An 18,640-nucleotide genomic window follows, 5' to 3' on the forward strand; every position below is an offset into this window, starting at 1 on the left:
AGTCAACGTAGCCAGAAGGTTAAGACAGGGAGAAGGAGGGGCTGGCACTACAACTAGAGAGAACTTATGGCACTGCTATTTACACTAGAGATAGAGCCCAAGCAACAGCTATAAGGTAAGAGGTGAGAACATTCTGCTCTAGTGCTTACAAGATCAAGAGATTTGAAGGAGTAATCCTCTGAGTATGGAACTGAATGAGAACAGGGAAAGCAGACATGCCAGACTAGAAAAGGCAGATCTGAACATAAGAAGTCATATTGAAGTAGGAGAAGTTTATCTGGGGAAACTACTACATGGTTTAAATTCTAAAAGTTTTGGGTAAGTCTTAGCTCTTTCTTCCTACCTTCAGATGTGTGTGTGTGTGTGCGCCCACACACATGTATGAATGAGTGCATAGATGTTATATGTACAAAATATTTCTTAATCCTATATATGTACAAATACCTGTATATATTAATACCTTAATCTAGTTTTCTTATCATTGCAAATTTAAAAATTTTAAAATTCTCAATATTTGAGTTTTGGGAGATGATAACTTATGTGTTAGCATTTGCCTTGCAAGCATGAAGACCTGACATAAAACTCTAGAAACCACATAAAAAGCCAGGCATGATGACGTGTACTTGATATCCTGTTGTCTGGTAGGCAGAGACAGGAGGATCCCTAGTGTTCACTGGTTACTTAGGCTTGCTTTCTATATGGTGAGTTTAATTTTGTCTCAGAAAAATTAGGAGGGCAACAGCTGTGGTTGACTTCAGGCCTTCACACACACATGCACACAAGTGTCCACACAGTCATGCATATGTTTGCGGCTCTCCTAACATATACAGATTCCAAAATCACATTGAGGTCCTTGTATACCAGCCCTTTGATGACAGATAAAATTCTATTCATGATGTGATTTAATCTAATCTATAAAATGTGAGATGTAATTAAGAAGCTGTTTCAAAGAGATGTGTGTGGCAATGGGTGCAGAAGAAGGAAAAGGAAGAGAGGTATCGAGGAAGGAAGGAAGAAAGAAAGTTAGGGAAGGAAAGGGAATAAAAGAGAAAGGGAAATTTAGAAACTATGTCCACAACATATATCATTGCCCTTATACTTGTTTTACCACAAATACCAGTGACTTTGTTTATTGCTGAATTGATTCTTTGGGTTCATTCTTAATTAATATTCATATCTGCAGTCTAAAGATTGAATCTGTATTTCCTTTAAAGCAAAACAAAATATTTAACTGGGGAAAACCTGCCACCACCACTCAAAAACATTCTTAATATTTTTCAAATTTTGGCATTTACTTGAAGTAAAATTAGTTGTGTATTTTGAAATGTCAGCTTTTGTAATGTGCACCTGCCAAGCTGCTCCTGTACCTTTGATGCTTTTTGCATATGTGCCTTACTTCTCACCTCCAGCCCCACAGGTCCATGCCAAGGATCACAATGGCCCTATGCATTTTCAGACCAACATTCTCAGGAGAGCTGGAAACACTTGGCAAAACATTATCTCTGATGATGTGGAGCAATGAGAGCAGTTCTTTATGTCCTACCTTTTTGTGGAGCCTATGGTAGGCTTTTATATGACCTGAATTCCTCACCTGTGTCTATTCTGAAGTGAATATTAACATCAGGCTTGGAGAGAGACAAGTCAGTGTCATAGAAGTCTGTAGATCTATTTAGATCGTTATTTTAATGTACTTCTTAACTCTGAACATATAGGCAACGGTAGAGACCCTGTGCACCCTCTCTGCTCTGTGAAGTCTTCTCTGGCATCCATATTCCTTACCATGCTCCTCCATACTATGTTCATATCCACAGAGACACCCCCATGGGCGGAGGCACTACAGTCAAGAGAACAGTGTAAAATGATAAACCCAAAATAGTGTGTATGAGATAGGTGGAGAGGTTCAGCTGTAAAGTGTCTGCCTTACAAAGACAAAGACCTGAGTTTGATCCCCAACACTCCTGTAAAATATGCCTGGTCAAGATGCTGGCTATAGGTCCTAGATAAATAGTTCCCTGGTTAACAACACATACTGCTCTTGAAAAGGCTGAGACTTCAGTTCCCAGAACCCTGATGTGGAAGCGCACCATCACTAATAACTCCAGTTCCAAGGGCTTCCAGAATATTTGACTTCTGTGTTCACACTCATATTCACACTCAATTGAGTGCACATATAAATAATTAAAAAGAAAGCAAATTTAAATGAAAAAAAAAGTGTTGTGTTTGATGAAAGGCACTTGTCTACTTGGTTTTGGGTACTCAAAAAACAGGTTCCTGGGGATGCCTGACCAGCTAGCCTAACCTACTTGATGAGCCAGGTGAGTGATATGGAACACATATCCATGTACATGCACATACATACCTGAACATACATACACATAAACAAATAAAATGAAATAATAATAAGTTTAAAAACATGAGAAAATAAATAGATCACAGCATTTAATATAAAATATTTGAATCCCAGTACATTCATTTACATATTTGAACAAGTTGTCAGCTCCTATGAATGTGAAGATAGTTTAATGAACAGTATCACATTATAGTTTCTACCATCATTAGTTCTCAGTGTATTATAACTCATGGGATAAAATCAAGATATATGCTTGCTCAGTTGGTTTGGAATTCACTATGTAGGCCAAGCTGGCCTCAACTCAGAGAAAACCATCTGCAACTGCATACACAATTCTGAAATTGAGGCTGTGGTCATTGTGCCATGTTTGCTTACGATTTATTTTTTTCTATTTATTGTTATGTCTGTGTCTGTGTGTAGGTAGGTGTGTACACACAAGTACTGTGTGTACTGAAGCCAGGCGCTGTGTCCTCTAGAGTTATAGATTTAGGCTGTTATAAGTCACCCTGATGTGGATGCTGGGAACTGAACTTGATTCCTTTGCAAGAGCAAACTATTCCACTTACTATAAAGTATTGATGTAGAGAAATATCTGAAGACTATCTTTACTGTTTTGAAGACATTTAGTTTTATGGTCAAAGTAGAATAGATAAAGAGAAATTAAGTAAATTTTGAGCACACAAAAGTTGTTGATAAGTAGGTGAGATTGTTTGTGTGTGTGTGTGTGTGTGTGTGTGTGTATGTGTGTAGTTTGAGGATACAGTCCATCATTGTGGGAAGACACAGCAAAAGAGAGGTTAAAACTGGTCACATTTTATGCATAGTCTAGAAGCAGAAATAGATCAACATTAGTGTTTAGACCCTCTCCTTTTTATTAAATCAGTTGGCCCAGTCCATGGTCATGGAGATTCCCACAGTTAGGGGTGAATTTTTCTTTCTCACTCAAATGTCCCTAGAAACTTTAATGAATGTACCCAAAGGTGTGTTTCCATGGCAATTCAAAATCCCATTAAATTGACAATTAGGATTAACCACTAAATGTAGCATCTTTAACGACAAGGAACCTGAGACCTTAAAAAGATAAGCAAATTTCCTGAATTCAAAATTGATTTGATTACAGCCTTAGAATGCTAATCTAAATACATATAAAATTAACATAATTCTGATTACATAAAAAATGAATACATAGGTTCATACAAAATAAACCCTGTATTTCTTATTCTTCAATTATCTTGTTCCTCTGCTATTTAACTTCCTTAGTCATGTGTGGCAGAGATAACCACAGTGTCAGGTACACCAACAGTCCTTTTATATTCCCTGCGTGTCTGCCTTGCCCTTTCTGCAGCTCCACTTCTGACAGGTGAGTATCAGATAGAATGAAGAACCCAGAGGACCATAGGGATGCCATATGGACTCAAGGATGAGACAAATGTCTAAGTGGCTTAAGTTGTTCCAATGAGCAGCTGGTGCACGGCATATGATTAAAAGTCACTTTTCAACTCAGGCACCAAGGAGGCGGTCTTGCTACACCTTGAGTTTTATCAACAAAGTTTTATCATTCAACTTCAATTAAAGACATATATTGCTCTCTGATTCTGAATTTGTAAGGAAGGTGATGTGCCACTGAGGAAAAGCTAGTGTTGCAAGTATTGAAAAGGTAACAATTTCGACTGTTGTACAAAATAAAAAAACAAACAAACAAATAAATAAATAAATAAAATAAACCTTCACACTGTAGAAAAGAAACTAAAGCAATACTACCCAGCATACCCCAACATGCTTAAGTAAACCAGGAAGATATCACAGAAATACAGGGGTTTGGCTGCAGTAGAGCATGTTTAAGAGAAGGACAATGTCACCCACCATTCCATAGGCACTGTGACCTTAGTATTCAAAGTCCACAGAACACATATACCCTGAATTACTTACTCTAGGCATTTCACTTAGGCATTGATTCATCCAGGCCATTCAGTGAACTTCAGTACAAATCTAGAGCATAAAGGGATCCAGGTGAGACAATCAAAACAGCAAGACATAACAATGGATGAAGATAATGTTCCCACTTGCTCCAATAACAGAAGAACTAAAAGGGGAACAATAGGTGCCACTGCAGTGAACACATAATAAGCAGTGAATACTCAGCTATCATTCATTGTACCATACAAGGTCAGCAGTTTACATATAACTTTTCTTGTACCCCACTTCAATACAGTGAGCATGCCATCATTCATAGCACAGATAGGCAAACTAGTTCTTCCACTCCGCTCACTTACTGCATTGATGCAATATAACCGTTTGTGCAAGTTAGTTTTAATTTTCAGCTTGCCAAGATCTATAGTCATCTGAGAAGTGAGTCTAAGTGAAGAATCTTTTTGATTAAGCTAGCCTTTGAGCATGTCTGTGGGAATTGTCTTGATAATGTAATTGATGTAAGAGGAACCGTCTATTCTGGATATTAGGGAATCCTAAGCTATAAAGTGTAGAGGGGGACTGAACATAAATAGGCTCACATGTATTCACATCTTTTTGTTCAGTGAATGTGATATGACTTGCTGTTTTAAATATCTGCCTTGATGACTTCCACATAATTGGGGACTATGACCTGGGCATATGAGCAAAGATAAACGATTTCTCTGCTAACGTGCATTTTAGGGTATTTTATAACAGCCACAAAAAGTAATGCATTGTACAAGGAAATTATTCTGCAACTGATGATTTATTCCTTTTTATCTTTCACAGGTATTTCTTCTCTGGGTCAGGATATATTTTTCATTTCACAACCCCATCCTTTGTGTCTTACTTGACACTTACCACTAAATAAGCAATCATAACAGCCATTTCTGATTTCCTGGAGCTGTGTTTATATGGATTTAAGTAGCAAGGAAAGGGGATAACATGAACAATTCTAGGCCAGCCTGAACATCTTCAATTCTATACTAAGTATATTGTGGTTCCTTCTTCACTAAGAACAACCACATAAGGAAAGGTTAATCTGCTTGCTGTACTCTCTGAAGACACCAACACAGATGGGACACAGTGCCCCATTTTCCTCCTTTCTCTATCTTTATTTGTCATGCTGTATTCTTTCCTTTCTCCTGCTTGCCTTCTGGCTATGGAGTCCTACAGAGCTCATCATTCATTGTGCATCTTTGCAGTATCCCACACTTAGACTTCACTGATACTTATTGGATGAATAAGTGACTCAGTGAATAAGTGAACTGCTTGGGGTGAGTATATAGGGAATATAAGCTCAATTGACCTTGAACACAGTATTGTTATTTCCTATAGAGTGATGGATGGTAGCATCTCTCTCTCTCTCTCTCTCTCTCATGTTCTACTGCTACTGCAATGGAACTCCAGAATTTCTGTGGCATCTGCTCAGAATGTCCACGGAGTGTTTAATACATTGCTTAAATTTCTTCTCCACTCTGTTAAGACCTTGCGATGCAAGCAGTGGAGACCCATGTCCTCTGGAGACTTGCAACACACTTTTTTCTCTAAGTGAAATGCTATTTTTGATTAAAAAATCCAGACGCAAAATCTGTAACTTTGGCAATCATCCAACCCAGTTCTCATCCTCACAGAAATCCCCCTGTGACAGTCCTACAAAGGTGTGTAAGGTTGGCATAGTGATGGTACTGTATCATCTAATCTCTGCTATTGTTAAGTAGCCTTTCTCTCAAGAACGTGCTTACATTGTTTTAAGCCAAATCCTCCCTACAATAGGGTTTTCTACTCTATTCTACTTTGGAAGCTTACACTTAAAAAAAGAAATCAAATCTTTATTCAGTAGGATCTTTGCATACAAGTTTCTATTACCATAAAAAATAAACTCAACATAATTAACATAAAAACCATGAATTTATTTTGATTCACATTTCAAGAATTTTACAGTCTATGGCTTATTGATCCCATTTCTTCAGGCTCATGGATATCAGGAACACATACCACATAAAGAAAAGAGAGACAGAGGGAGATGGGTGTCCCAGCATCCTCTCTATGGGTACATACCAGTATTTCAGCATCCTTCCTTTGTATTCTGTCTTACATATCAAGTCTTTAGAGCATGGACAGGCCTCTGGTGACATTATCAATGCAAACAGTAATACTGTATGATGGAAATTTTATGTACTCCTTCACCATTCCTTCTGCCCTACACTTTGTAGCATTATCTCAATCTCACTGTAAATGGTTTCCTATTACAGCACCCTTTTCTCTCAAGTTCTCCTAGTATTTTTCAAAAAAGTTGCCATTTTCCTTTGTAGATCAATGTTTGTGTGCATCACAAAGTCAGGTATCAAAGTCCTCATCCTCGTATGGCATTTGGAGACGAGACTTTGGAAAGTAATTCAGTTATCACCACAGTGCAATTTCTATGGATATAACAGAATACTTGAGGCAGAGTAAATTCAGTGGAAAAGGGATGTATATTTACCATGTTTCTGTAGGATGGGAAGGTCAAGATCAGGTAGTCACCCTTCCTAAATTCAAGGCAGAAAGGAGAACAGTAAGCTGGGCTGTGTGAAGTGGTTAAAGCCTAATGGTCAGGGTCTCGTAGTCACCTGCCAAACACAAAGCCATCAGACTGCACTAACCTCCAATGAAGTATCTGCCTTCCTGATTTAAGTATCTGCTACGAAGGTCATGTTGATGTTTCACTTTTCTCTAAGGTAATTGCATTCTTGTCAGCTTGGAATAGAAAATATCTTGGCCCTGTAGCCATCAGAACTTATTGAGAGAATCATACATTATTGTTCCATTTATGTTAATTGTGTGTGATCCAAAGCTTAAAACCTTTCATTTCCCAACCCTCACAATAGCTGGCATTCTGAGCGATGAGGATTGAGTCAGTCCTTCTGCTGGGAATAGTAAGGTCTTGGCAGGCAGCGTAGACCTCTAAGAGATACTGGTAATTTTACTAGGATCCCTAATTTTGAACAAAAGATTTCTTTTTTAATCACTGAGGTTTTTCCATGACATCCAATCTCCAGGTCTGCACACAGCCCTCATAACTTTAGCCAGACCATTCTCACAGTAGAGTCTACTGTGCATATTTCTAAATGGAAGCCAATCCCAGAAAGTTATGCTAAGGATGAAAAAGAGGAGACAAAGGATGAAGTGTCAAGCTGGCTGCCTCTCCTCTGAGAATTAACAGAGACTGTGGGAAGCAAATGGATTTTCTAGTAGCTTTTGAGAGATGGAAGGGTAAGGACCACCCTCCTTCTCTTAATCAAAATCTTATATAGCCCAAGCTCCTCTCAAACTCACCATGTCACTGAGATTAGTCTTAATCTCCTAATCTTTCTGATTCCACCTTCTGAGCTCTGGGATTGCATACATGCAACACAATATGTGGTATACATAGTATTGAGATTGAACTCAATGCTTTTTGCAAGCTAGGCAAGGAATTAGTCAGCTAAAGCCTGTCCCAGGGAAAGAAGTTATTGTTTCACTCCTAACACTCTCAGTGAAGACTCTGATCATAGAGAGATCAAACCCTGAAAAGTCATAACTCAAGGCTTGGGGTCAGATGTTTGGTTTTGTCCTGAACCATACTTCTATCATACTGTCACATGGCAGAATGCAGGGCTAGGAGACAACTACCCTAGAGGGACCCCAAGTCTGTGGAGACAGATTGTGCAAATACTGCAGCGGGTCCTCAAAGAGGCTATCCCATGGTCATACAGGAGCCTCTGAATATAGCTCAAACAGCTCCTAGATGCTATGTTCCCTAGCCCCACCGCATGTGCACATCCATGTGTGCGTGTGTGTGCGTGTGTGTATATATGTGTGTATTTGTATTTGTATGAGTGTGTATATATGTGCACATATTTGCCAAGACTGTAGGTGACAGGGCTCATTGATTAGCGCTCTGTGAATAGGCTAGGATAGCTGGTTATATGTGTCTTGCCTAGCCAGTGCTAGGAGTACCAGTATACCTTATGATGCCCAGATTTTCAAATGGAGCATGAGGGTCAAACTCATATCCTTATGCATGTATTACTATTTTCTTTACTGAACCATCATTTTAGCCTGGGATGTGGTCTTTCTGTCCTTAAGGAAAGCTTGTGTTTTTAAAGAACTTAGGAAACTTGCCTGAACACATGCATTCATTCATTGGGAGGTTATTCCAAGCCAGATCCAGGATTATAGGCTTATAAACAGTGTGTATGATGGTCTTCTTTGTTCTTTATAATCATATGTTCACCTATGGGTACTTACTATCATCTATCACAGTGTAACTTCAGGCTCTGAAAATAGAGTGCATGTCAAATGTATTTACTAATATCCCTGGCCACATAGAACCTCAGATTCAGGGAAGGCACTAGGCTCTATCCATTCCAAAGTAACTCTTTTTCATCACTTCAAAACTACCATCCACTGAAGTGGTACTTCCTAGTGGAGATTGTTTTCTGGGATCTCATTTCAGCTCAACAAGACTCCTTTTAGTGCCAGAATAATGTTCTATTAGATACATAAATGACATGATATAAAAGCACAAAATGAGATCGAGCAGTATTTTTGAGGAATACTAGGAAGGGCAAACCCATCTACAAAATTGTAAGACTGAAACCAAGTACCTATATGGCTGTATGCCTGAAAGGATGGTTAAATGCTCAATATGGTAGATAATCAGTTCAGAGTACTTGGTTCTAGTAAAATTTTGTAAACATCAGTAGAATATTTACATTTTGGATATCAACCATCATCTCAGTAAAATTATGTATATTTATAGAGGTGTTTTTAATGTAACAGAAAAATAAGCTTCTGCAAAAAAGATACCAATATTTGTGAAAAAGAATGTTTAGAGAGGCAGGATAGATAGAAGATGTTAACCTATTCAGATAGGGTGATTCAAATGGAATACAGGTAACAAGAAATAGGAAGGATATATAATCTGATCATAGAAAGCATAAAGTCACAGTGAGTTCAGTGTCTTACACTCTATGATGTTTCTCTTTATTTCTCATCCAAAAAAAAACAAAAAACAAAAAAACCCTAAGGTCACCTCAGAATAGAAAGAGTGGCTACACTGGGTTCCCCTGGGAAGATCTGTGTGGGATTATCTTAAATCAAATAATAGATGTGAGAAGACCCAGCCCACAGTGTTGTTATCATTTCCTAGAGAGGGGCTCTTGAGCTGTATAAGAGTGGAGAGAAGTCAAGATGAGCATAAGCAATAAGGCAAATGAGCCGTCAGCATGTGTGGATTTATTTCTTTTCATCTGTGGATATGATGTGACTTGATGCTTCAGTTTCCTGGTACCTTGACTTCCCTGCAATGATTGACTGTAACCCAGAATTCTGAGCTAAAAGAAGTCTTTCCTCCACTAAGTTTGTTTTGTCAGGGTACTTTGTCACAGCAACAGAAATGAGACTAGGAAACATTCCTTCCACCAGCCCTTACCAGGGGTAATCAGATATTAAAATCATTTGAAGGACCTTACTTTAGACAGCAGACAGGAAGTTCCAGAGACTGACTTCTTATCTCAGAGCCCTTCTATTCTTAGCAGACACAGAGAAGGTGAAATCAGGTACTGGGGACATGTGCAAGAAATCAAAGTAATCAAATGTTGCTGAGACCAAGGTAGATGTAAGAGGACCATGAGTACAGACGAAGGACAGGACAAAGTGACTGTGCCCATTCACTGCTTTGTGCCCAGAAAATTTAAATTGAGACATAAATATATTTATCAGGGTAACCTTTTAAAGGTCCAATTAGCATTTAGTATACGCTAAGATTGCTTACTGCAAAGAAATGGTCGCACAAAAGAACTGTAAAACTTGACAAGGAAAGGTTGCATAATGCAAACAGGATGAAATGATATGTGCTCAACAATTAGCCCTGGTGATGGAAAGAAATAGTCTTGACTGTCTTTGAAAAGAAAAACAGTTAAAAGAGGGTTAATCCTTTAAACCAGTTGTCTTTACAAATCTCTACAAATACATTGGATAAATGAAACTTCTAAATAACTCAGCCAGCAAGCTCACAAAACTCAAAGCTGCTTTAATAGAGTGAGATCTCTAATGCATTTTGACAACCTCACTGGAAATTAAGACTGAGATTTTATCACAAAGAGGTAATGTCTGTAGTGAAATTTATTCACGTAATCCTGTCAGCTTTCAGAGTCACTAGCTCTGGCTCTGAATAATTAGTTTGGCTATGTTTACTAAGCGTGGCACAGGAATAAATCTGACTGGTGATTTGCATTTTGTCATTCTTTGTCAAAAAGGGAGTGGGATATAGGAAGAAAAAGAGGAAGGGAGTGGATGGAATCTACAACAAAAGACTTCAGCAAGATTTCTTAGACAGTGTGGGTCTCAGGGAACAAGGAAGCAATTTGGCTACAATGCCTGTCAAAACTCTGGAATTTATCCTATTTTGTGTCAACAAGTCATTCCTCTGGGGATATATTCCAAGATACTCCTAAAATTCAACAGCTTTTACATTTACTGTGTAAACCTTCCCCACACATTGCTTTAACTTTTATTATTTTTCTGTTCTGTTATAGGTGGGAGAATGGAGAGACACCATTAAGTGATTACAGATTGTAGTAGATTCAAATTGTACAGATTTATTACTGTCTGTCGTAGAAGAATGAAGGTTTGTAGCACTGTATAATAGAGTCAGCAGCATCTTCAGACACCGTACTTAAGTTTTCATTCTCTGTAAATGCTGAACCAGACAGAAGGAAGTTTTATAATCCTCTTCAACCAGGCAAAGCATTAATGTAGGATATGGAAACCAGAGGTGTGCTAGGAAAGAAGAAAAATTACAGTGTACAAATGTTAGATAGTGGATGTTGAGCTCATTTTTGTGTTCCTGTGAGTCAAGATGCCTACATGGCATAATATACATGTGGATGCCAGTTCATCAGGCTAGCTGGCCCAGGAGTTTCCAGAGAGTCTGTCTGCACCTATCACCTCACTGGGAGAACAATGGAATCACAATGTATCATAGTTTTACATACTGTAGCTTTGCAAAGAATCTAGGAATTTGAACTTAGGTTTTCTTCCCACTGACTCATCTCCCTAATCATGATTATTGATTGCTCTTAAATTTGTTCATAGTACATCATCTGCTGGGTGTCCCGCCACTCCACCTACTGCATGACACTTGCTTGTTATTTAACTATACTTTTACAATACCTTGGAGCAGGCATGAACACCTTAATCTGCAGTGCATAGTTCTTGTTTATTCAGGAGGCCAGTGCAGTAGGGACAATGTGAAGTTACCCCACCCCAGCTGAGAACACTTGAACACATCCGTAAGGGTACACTTGCCTTTGTCTCAAGGTTTACTTTACTGGATGAAGTTATGGTTGTGCTTAGGCTTACCAAAATACTGTATTTTGTCTATATGATATTTCTAAAATAATATGTGATTACTTTCTGTGTCAGAACAAAAGATACTCTCAGCTTCAAGCTCTCAGCTGTTTCAGGTTTCCAGGTGCTCAGGGTACACTGGAGTTATATAGCTTTGTGTTCATCTGTGTGTACTCATATGTGTATACATGTAGGTGTCTGTGTGCATATGTATGTCTATATGTATGTGTGTACATGTATACGCATATGTACTATGTTTTGTTTTGTTTTTTTAAGCTTTTGAGGGATTATTTATGCAGTATTTCTGAGATATACATATTCATGTAATAAGGTGACCCATTCTCAGTACCAAAATCATGGTACACTAGACCTTGCTTTAAGGGTAGTTCTTTCCAAGATCCTCACAAAAACTGAGGCCTACCAAAATCATGGCTGGGAAAGCGATAAGGAGCAAGTCAGCAAGCAATGCTCATCCATCGTCTCTGCTTTAGTTTCTGCCTTGAGTCCCTGCTCTTACTTCCCTTCATGTTGAACTCTAAACTTTGAAATGAAATAAATCCTTTCCTCCACAAGTTTCTTTTTGTCAGTATTTTATAACAGCAATAGAAAAACAAACAAAATGCCTAGAAACTCTGAGGAGCTGGAGACAGAACTCTGTGACTCACTGGCCAGCCAGCCTAGTGGCCTCAGGGAGCTCCCAGTTCATCTAGAGTCCTTGCCTTAAGAAATAAAGTGGAAAGGAATTGATGAAAATATCCAGCAATGTCTTCTGGCCTCTACAGGCACTACACACACACACACACACACACACACATACACACACACACACACACACACACACACACACACACATGCACACATGTGCATGCCCATATGCACCCATACACCTCTAAAACAACAACAACAACAACAACAGAAGAAAAACAAGATGCCACTTGCCAGATTGATGGAATGATGGATACAGAATCCCTGTTACTTGCTAGCAGAATTTCTTAAGAGAAATGAGGCCATGTGTCGAATTATCACTCTGAGCTTGAAAAAGATGTGAAGTTTGGGCAGAACTTGAGTGTTTCTCACCTTCAGTGCAGTTTGGTGTGAACACTTCTATCCAGTTTGAATCCTCTGCTTTGTAGCAGAATGTCCTGATTCCTCTGATGTATGTGCACAGCAACAGCAGAGAGCATGATTAATGCTCAGAGTAGAAGCACTGTTGGGAGCAAATGCAAAAGTGTGATCAATTCTCAGTTCTAGGACACCTTTGTAATCTGGTTTTTGCTGTTGTTTTACTATTTTAAAAAATAAAAACTATAACTTTGTTTTAAGTAACAAATGAAATTCAGGATATAGTAAGCAATAAGTTTCTACCCTCCAAAAATTGTGAATTTAAAAATAGCTTGCTATTTTAAATCCAGTGTCAAATTCTTATTATCACTTTTATGCTGTTCTAAATGAATAGCTTCCTGTAGATGCTCCAAAAAGATATGGAAATGAATAAAAATTATTTCTTTTCTTAGTTGAATAAATTCACTGTCTATTTTTATGGGTGAATTTAGAGCCCCAGATTATCTGCCAACAACAGCAGAAACAGTGCAGCCACATGCCATATAGGTGTAAGTGAAATTGCAGCCCTGGTCATGTTATTTTTTCTTCAGGTTATGTGGACTCTGGACAAGTAACAGCGAACCCAACTTCTGCTACTGAAGAAGAGTTAACACTGGGCAGCAAAAAGTCTTTTGATTCTGAAATGAGTGTTGTGGGACATTTTGAATTTGCAATGTTGGAGGCCTTTCTACATTTTAGGGTATTGGAATAGGCTCTCCTATAGCCCAGGCTGACCGGAAATTCATTTATAGAGACAAGGATGACAGTGATTTTTTTTCATCCTCCTGTGTCTGTCTCTTGAATGCTGGCATTATAGAAGTATGCCACCATGCCGGATTTTCAGTGCTAGGGATTAAACCCAGAGCTTCAAGTAGACAGTCTCTCATGTTAACTATATCCTCAAACTTCATGTGTAGAAAAAAAATGTGTAATATTTCAATGATAGAAAGAGGCCAAGAGCATTCATTTTCATTGAGTTTGTATAGTTTCACTCTTTGTACTTAGACTTCAAAGTTATTCAGTGTATACTGGTCATTCTAAAGATCTGTTGTCTTAATCACTATAGACTCAGTAGACCAGAAAGCTAGTTTATTTCCTGTGTGTTTGGAGTCAGGAATAAGAAGATTATCTTGTAAATCCATCTTCTGCTGAGGACCTTCTTCCTGATCTGCAGGTAGTTCTCTCCTGTGTCTTCACATGGTAAAGAAAGAGAGATGAGAGGAAAGAGGGGAATGAGGAAAGCAGAAGAAATTAGAGAGAAAGCTATCTCCCCCTTTTCACCTTGAAAGACAATATCAGATTTGTTAACATCAGAGCCTGGGGTTGGCAGCCATAACAAGTAAGCAATGATTTTAAAAAGAAAACAAAAGTGAAAAAAAAAAAAAAAGTAGATATTCAGTGTGTCCCCAGATAGGGGTTAAAAGACCTACCCACTTCTTAAACCCAAAGTGTCTTCTATTTAGACTGAAATAGAAGAAAAGTGGTGAGAATCACTAAGAAGAGCTGCTCAGGGTGTGGTGCTACCCACTGCTAGTTTCACTCAGTATTACCTGCAAGGGATCTGGCAAATTGACAGTACTGTGTGAAATCTGCTGAGAAGAGTTCCTCCTCTGGCTGACATTAAGCCTTTCCCTCCTCTCATTATGAATGTCCCAGGAGATTCTAATTCCTTAAGGACCATTGTTTCAATAGAGAGACACAAAATTAATCGCAGCACAAGGGTAAACCTCCAAAAAAATAATCCTCAAAACTTCAGCTAATACCGATATGTTTATAAGAAGATGAGGAGAGAAAGAATATGTTCTATGGGGGTATAGTCAGGTATGGGGACAGCAGGCCTATGGCATGGCATCCCTTCCCCCTGAAGGACCAGCCCCAGCCACATGACTGTATATTATGGAATAGTTTTTTCAGGGCATGGGGTGGGGAGTTAAGATGTTAGTAGAGGCAGAGAAATGCAGAGAGAGGGGGGGGAGGGAAGAGAAGAGAAGAGAAGAGAAGAGAAGAGAAGAGAAGAGAAGAGAAGAGAAGAGAAGAGAAGAGAAGAGAAGAGAAGAGAAGAGAAGAGAAGAAGAGGTCATTCATGAACACGTGGAGACAGAGGGGGAAGGGGAAGAAAGGGAATGGAAAAGCAAGGGAGCAAGAGCCCAAGAGAGGGAGTAGGGGGCAAGCAGCCCCTTTTATAGTGGCCTACCTTTAAAGTAAGGCCTACCTTGCTGTTGCCAGGTAAATGCAAGGTGGAGTTTAGACAGAGTGTTAACATTCCCCCATTTTGGTTTAATTAAAAAAAGAAAAAATTTGAAAGAGGTGATGGTGAAGCAGGAGTAGGATTCTCATGATATGTGACTACTTCCAGGTAGCTTTGGGGGCAATGTGTCTCTAGGGAACCTAGAACAATAGGTATGGGAGATGTTTGTCCAGTTTTAGGAGAGTTGGCTACTTCCTGCTTTCCATGGTCTGTGGAGCTATATAATGATAGATCAGAAGAAACAGATCCAGTAGAAAAATCTGTGTTTGTGAGAGGAGATTGGAGCATCTGGAGGTTGTTTCTCTGGAGCTGTCCTAGATGTAGTAAGCGCCTGGACTTGACAAAATGTTGAAACACATTATTATAGGTAGAGAATAAGATGAAGTACATTGGGAGAAAGAAAAAAGTTTTATAAGTTGTACATTTGAAACCCAGAGGAATACCTCCCTCTGAAATAGGTGGTAAGTGGGAACTTTGGGCAGATGTACTTATCTGGATGGAGTCTATTTGGTCCATAAGAGGTAGATCTGAGTAGGTTTCTTGTAACTTACAAATGTACAAAAGAGAAAACAACATGAGTGAACAACATGAAGAATCTTTAAGATGAGCCTTTTGTGGGACAGACAGAAGGAACAAGAATTTGTGATTAAAAAGTTGGATCCTATAGTGGAATGTGTCATTCGGGTTTGGCAAATTTATAAAAAAACTCAAATAATGTTAGGACAGTGGCATAGCAAGAAGAGGAAATATGAAGCATTTAACCAATGGAACCTGAGTGTAGGTAAGGAAGTAACAGATTGCATCTCTGAAAGCTTTTTCTAGCTGTCAAGTTAAAGTTACCATAGCTGTCAATGTAGTCAGAAGTCTGAAAAATAATAAACAATAATCTATCAGTGTATATATATATATATATATATATATATATATATATATATATATTAAATGACAGAATGCACTAGCCAACACCTCCCTGTGGTCTCCATGACAACTTGGGCAGTCAATTTGGCTTTAAACACAAAATACAGATGGCTTTTGGATACATGTGATATGAGAAATAACTTACTTTGATTTAGATACATGTGAAGCAAGAGGGGGTAAAAGAATGAGGAGAAAGGGAAGGAATGGAAGATCAAGGGAGCAAGATCTCAAGAGAGCAAGAAAGGAACAAGAGAGGGAGGATGGAGCAAGCAGCCCCTTTTATAGTGGGTCAGGCCTACCTGGCTATTGCCAGGTAACTGTTGGGAGGAGCATACATGGCTGTTGCCAGGTAACTGTGGGGTACAGTTTAGACAAAATGCTAACAAATGTCATGACACTGGGTGCTCTACTTTCATTGTATTAACCTTTAGGAAAATGTAAAAAGGACATGATCAACTTTCTCCACATTATATTTTTATACCAGAAACTAAGAATAATAGTATTTGATATGGTCATCACTTCTACATAGTTCCCTCCTCAACTTCTCTTTCTGCGTTCCTTCTTCTTCCTACCTTCCTCTATTCTTCTTGAGGCAGGAGTTTTCCATCTTGCTATTCTCAAATTCAGTTTCTATCTTAGACTATTCTGGAACATTAGTTTCTCCTCCCTTAGCTGCTCCAGTGCTAGACTGCTGTTGTGCAAATCTTACCAGGGTTCCATAGCTCATTCTAGCAGGAATCTTTAACTCTAATCAATAAGTGATATGATAGAGATTAGAAAAGATTCTGAGAGGAAATATGTAAGGCCTGGGTTTGTACATGAAAAAACAGTCATAGGTAATGTTTAGTAACACTTTCCCTTCAAAGTCCAGTGGCTTCATGCTTCATTATGAGAACAAAAATGCAGTGATATTATATAGGAGGTTGCTAGAAAAAGAAAGGTAATTGAAGAGTAAAATAGAATCATTGTAGACATATTGGTAAAACAGCAACATCTGCCTTCATATGTGTGTGTGTGTGTGTGTGTGTGTGTGTATGTATGGATGCAAAGAAATAGCACTGTGATATTATCTACTCATTCATACCAAACACTTATATTTCTCTCACCAATTAAAATGACAGGTTTTTCTCCTTCTTCCCCTCTCCCTCTCTCTCTCTCCCCTCTGTGTATGTGTGAATGTGCTTGTGTGTGTGTGTGTGTGTGTGTGTGTGTATGCGTGTACATGTCTTGGCCAAATATTTGTGACTGCACATATTAAAGCATGCGTGTGCCCGTGTTATAGGATCCCACCAGATATAACCACTGAGACACGGTTTATGGCAATTCAAATCTTTATTTTAGCTGGCTGGGAGTAAATGCAGGTATTTCAGATCTTATCTGCATACCCTAAGGCATTTAGAACAAGGCACTTTTAAAGGAAAAAAAAAAGAATAACATATCTGGGTATCTCTCTCTGCGGCTGCATGTAAGGAGGTGGGGAATTTGTTGCACAGGCAGGCAATTTAACAGAAGCTAGAATAATTTAGCTGGGGCATTTTGACCTCAGGTTACTAGAATAGATATGGGTAATATTCCATTGGATTCTCTGTCAAGGGTATCCAATTCTTGTTAAGTCTGAAATGTATTCTTAGAAAGAATACATGAAGGAGAAACCTCTTCACTCTCTTGCCCTGCTACACATGCCGAGGTCAGAGTTGAATATCAGCTGTTTCTCACTGAATCTGTACCTCACTACCTCAACAAGGCTAGCTGACTAGCAAGATCATCCGGTTTCTGTCCCCAGCACTGGAATATATATGCCCCTGGACCCAACTTTTTCTGTGTGTCTTGAGAATAGAGTACAGGTCTCCATGCTTGCACAGCAACCATTCCTGACTGAGACATCTCCCCAACCTGAAGTGAACTTTTTCTACTGTCAAAAGCACATTAGCAGGTACTTTATTTGGTTTTCATTCACTTGAAGACAGACCTCAAAGATTGCAAAAAATAGCCAGGGGTTTTGGTCTCAATTTAGCAGCAAAGTTGACAACAGAAATTACTTCCTTTAATGTAGAAAGTGTTTTCTGCCTCCTTTCTTTTTCTTCTTTTCTTATCTGCCTCACACCTACCCCTATCGTATTCCAAGAATCCATTTCAAAACTGCAAATACTGTTGTTTCCCCCTATGGGGGGAATCAGTGCTTGAACAACTTGTAATTTTTTTTTAGATCCTCCTGCTTAATAAAGACAAGTAAGAGTGAAATAAAAATGAGAGTAGCAGAGAGGAGATTTTGATAAGCTCGGTTTGCTACAGGGTTTTACCTACAGCTGACAGACACCAAACTTATGCAGCCTCTGCTGAGATTCAAATCTCAAGACAGCAAAAGAAAAAAAAAAAAAAAGACATGTGCTATCGACTTTAATACTCCTTTCCAATTGTGTTTGTTATCTCCCCTGAAATTCTCAGTTGGGGGAATTAGGTGAGCTTGGAAGGAAAGTGCTTACCTGGCTGACAAGCTGAGGCTTATCTCCTGGTGCAGACACTTACACATGGCCATGAGCCTGAAAAGTTCTGAGAGGAGATGCCATAAAACCACAGCCAGAGCAACGTTCTGGTCATTACGTGGCCCTCATAAAACCAGCACCAAACATACTCTGCCCTTGACTAATTGCACCTGGAAAAGACTAGGAAAGTACTCTACATTCATGTGTAGTGGA

At 38.8% G+C, this 18,640-nt stretch overlaps 1 protein-coding gene across 2 annotated transcripts in view; it reads left to right on the plus strand.

The window, feature by feature from the left end:
- Positions 1-18,640, plus strand: part of Cntnap5 (contactin associated protein family member 5) — a 928,932-nt gene that overhangs the window by 333,165 nt on the left and 577,127 nt on the right. Inside the window, exon 1 of one of the 2 annotated variants that reach the window (XM_029481709.2) lies at positions 10,873-10,955. The exons of the other annotated variant lie outside the window; for it this stretch is intronic. Coding sequence (XP_029337569.1) covers positions 10,950-10,955 — 6 coding nt within the window. The 5' untranslated portion in view covers positions 10,873-10,949. Of the gene's footprint in view, positions 1-10,872; positions 10,956-18,640 lie in introns of those variants that run through there. 2 annotated transcript variants of the gene reach the window in all.

This window comes from Mus caroli, unplaced genomic scaffold (assembly GCF_978045245.1).
Source record: "Mus caroli unplaced genomic scaffold, Mus_caroli_1 scaffold_1, whole genome shotgun sequence".
Taxonomy (NCBI): Eukaryota; Metazoa; Chordata; class Mammalia; order Rodentia; family Muridae; genus Mus; species Mus caroli.